Genomic DNA, 2,678 nt, shown 5'->3' with positions numbered 1-2,678 from the left:
AATGAGGTGCGGAATAAGATCCGTTGGGCAGCTTCACGCCTACGAGGAAATTCTTTTGATAGATTTTTTAACTATAATATCCTACCATACGCAAAAACCGCAAAGTCTTTGCAAAGTGGACAACCAATGGCACCATGGATGGCTTCAGTTATTCGACATTTACGATCGGAGGAGGAAAAGAGAAATAGAAGAGCCACACGTCTTTTGTTTCAGAGAGTGGCAACAAATTTACGCACAAAACGTATTTTGAATAAGTCAACTCTGTAAGGGATCTGCTATGGCTTCCTATGTTACTCTCTTGTGGAAAAAGTGGACAGAGAGATGCTACAAAAAACGCGAGACGATAAAAAGAGAAGGAGCAGCCGATATTCACCGCATGTTGGACATCATGGTAAGTAACATGAAAAGCACATCGTGACAGCAACAGAGACTTGGAGAACAACTACGACTGGAGGAAGAGAGACGGCAAAAGAATTTTAAAGAGTTGCGAGATCCTTGTGCGGACCCGAGTAGTGCACACTTTGATGTGGCACACCTTCCGAAAAAACACATGTAAGAGATATATCTCAACTGTATATACGAATAATAAGCATAAACGGTTTCCCAAAGAAAAGAAAACAAACAAAAAAATAAAATGCTCTGATCATTTTGCACCACCACCACCACCACCACCAATAACAGGAGCAGCTCTTTTCTTTCTCTTGGTGCCTTTTGGGTAATCTTTCCGGTACTCCATACTTCTGAAAAAAAAAAAAAATTTAATTTTATACTTCACTCGAGTAACTTTTCTCATTGATGTTGTTGTTATTCGTACAGAAAGTAAAAGGAAAGAAATACATCTCCGCTAACCAGACTCTCGTGATTTGTTCTAAATTAATTTTTGTATTCTACACTGGTGGCAAAATCCCTCTTTCCCCCATTCACACCCCTCATGGGTAGCAGTAGTGTTAACTGAAAGAGATTTCGAAAATAAACTTTCCTTCCAAATATCAAGTTAAGTGAGGAGAGATGTGATGTATAAGAAAAGAGAATTGAATTGAATTACATGTAAACAAACCCAACCACGTAGCCTGTATATGTGTATAAAATCCAAGTGAGATGCTTTGTTTTTGCTTTTTTGCTTTTTTTATATTAAACTTTGTATATTGAGATTTCACGCAACGCTGTCAATAATCATTTGTTTTTAATTTGTTTTGCTACTGAACCATGTCAATCTTTACAAACATATCCAACGCAATTACTATCTCACACACACATATTACCTCTTTATTTATCCTTATTACTATTATTTTCTTTTTCCCTCAGAATGCCAGTTCGCCCCTTCTTCTCCCACATCATTATCAGCAAAAAAAAAAGAAAAGAAAAGAAACGCACCACCCCATGGGAGGCAGAGGCCCGCAGCCAGAGCGCAACACGCGGTGCCGCAAACAAAAGCGCAACCACCACCAGCACATGTAGAAAACACAAATCGCGACGGCAAAAACCAGATTGGGGCGCCTGGCACCCNACGGCAAAAACCAGATGGCGCGCCTGGCACCCCAAAAAAAATACAGGGGTGGGGGTCCGGCCCCGCCACACGGACAAGTCCGGGACGGCCCGGGACACCCCCTAACTCCACCAAGGCGGAGCAGCACAACGACACACGGAGGCTACGAACGACCAAAAGGAGAATAACAACCAGTAGAACGCCAAAATAGCAGAGGCGCAGCTATTGTAGAGGCCGCCTGCTTCGACCAGAAAACTGCCACCCCACCCCGGCGCCACCAGCCGGCCCAAGTTGTGACAGACGGCGGCGGCGACGCCACCAGGCCGGCAAAACCCAAAACACCGGAACAACCCAACACCTACAAGGGTCAGCTTGTGTGCGAAAATGTGCCCCAATACCACCGTAACGAGGCCCAGTAGAGCACGGAGGCTGGAAACGCACGGCACTCGCAAAACTGAAAATTCACCCCTGGGGGGTGGGGCTGGGAATGACACCCCGGGAGCATGATATGTTCTTTTGCGGGTATTTCGGGTACGACCATACTTGGCTGAATGCACCATATCCCGTCCGATTTGTGAAGTTAAGCGGCCACAGGCCTCGTTAGCACGGCGATCAGTGATGGAACGCTGGAACCCGTGGTGCCGTACCCTCCTCAACTTTTTTTTTTGCCAACATCTTGGGGTGGGTGCCTTGGACCTCTGAAGTGAACCACGGCTCGCCTTTGGCAATGGCGCCTGTCTTATTGCGGCGCACAGCTTACGCACTTCCATCCCCCAGGGAAAAGCCAACCATGCCTCACACATTGTTTTGGTGGGGTAGGCGGTGGGGTGCCAACAAACCAAAATACCTATGGGCGAAATGTTCTTATGGGGCGAAATGTTGTTTTTGTACTTGCTTTTCCTTTTCTGCATTTCCCATGGATTTCCTTTTCACACCACACATGGCAGTAGCGGAACGCCTTCACATCACCATAGCAGAATTTCCCTTTATCATGATGCTGTGGTGAATCCCCTTCCCTTTGTTCTTTGTTCATGGTGTGGCCATCCAACAGCACCTTTTATTCGGTGGCACGCGGCACCATGATGTCACGAGGGGAACGGGGAAGGGTCATCTTAGTGGAAAACTCTTTCTTTCCCTACTTCAGCGCGGAGTAAGATGGGTTTGAAAGGTATTCCGCAATGCCCAATCCCAC

General features: G+C 46.1%; 1 protein-coding gene across 1 annotated transcript; it reads right to left on the bottom strand.

Moving 5' to 3' along the window:
- Nucleotides 1-1,608: 1,608 nt before the first annotated feature.
- On the bottom strand, nucleotides 1,609-2,289 carry TM35_000331740 (uncharacterized protein; the record flags this gene model as incomplete). The annotated part of the gene is made up of 1 exon (XM_029028930.1): nucleotides 1,609-2,289. The coding sequence occupies one exon, from the start codon at nucleotides 2,287-2,289 to the stop codon at nucleotides 1,609-1,611; it is 681 nt and encodes a 226-aa protein (XP_028879783.1).
- Between the last annotated feature and the right edge of the window lie 389 nt (nucleotides 2,290-2,678).

The sequence above is a fragment of the Trypanosoma theileri genome (genome assembly GCF_002087225.1).
Source record: "Trypanosoma theileri isolate Edinburgh chromosome Unknown TM35_Tth_33_V1, whole genome shotgun sequence".
NCBI lineage: Eukaryota > Euglenozoa > Kinetoplastea > Trypanosomatida > Trypanosomatidae > Trypanosoma > Trypanosoma theileri.
Note: the sequence above shows the minus strand (reverse complement) of the source record. Positions and strands in the feature narration are given on the sequence as shown.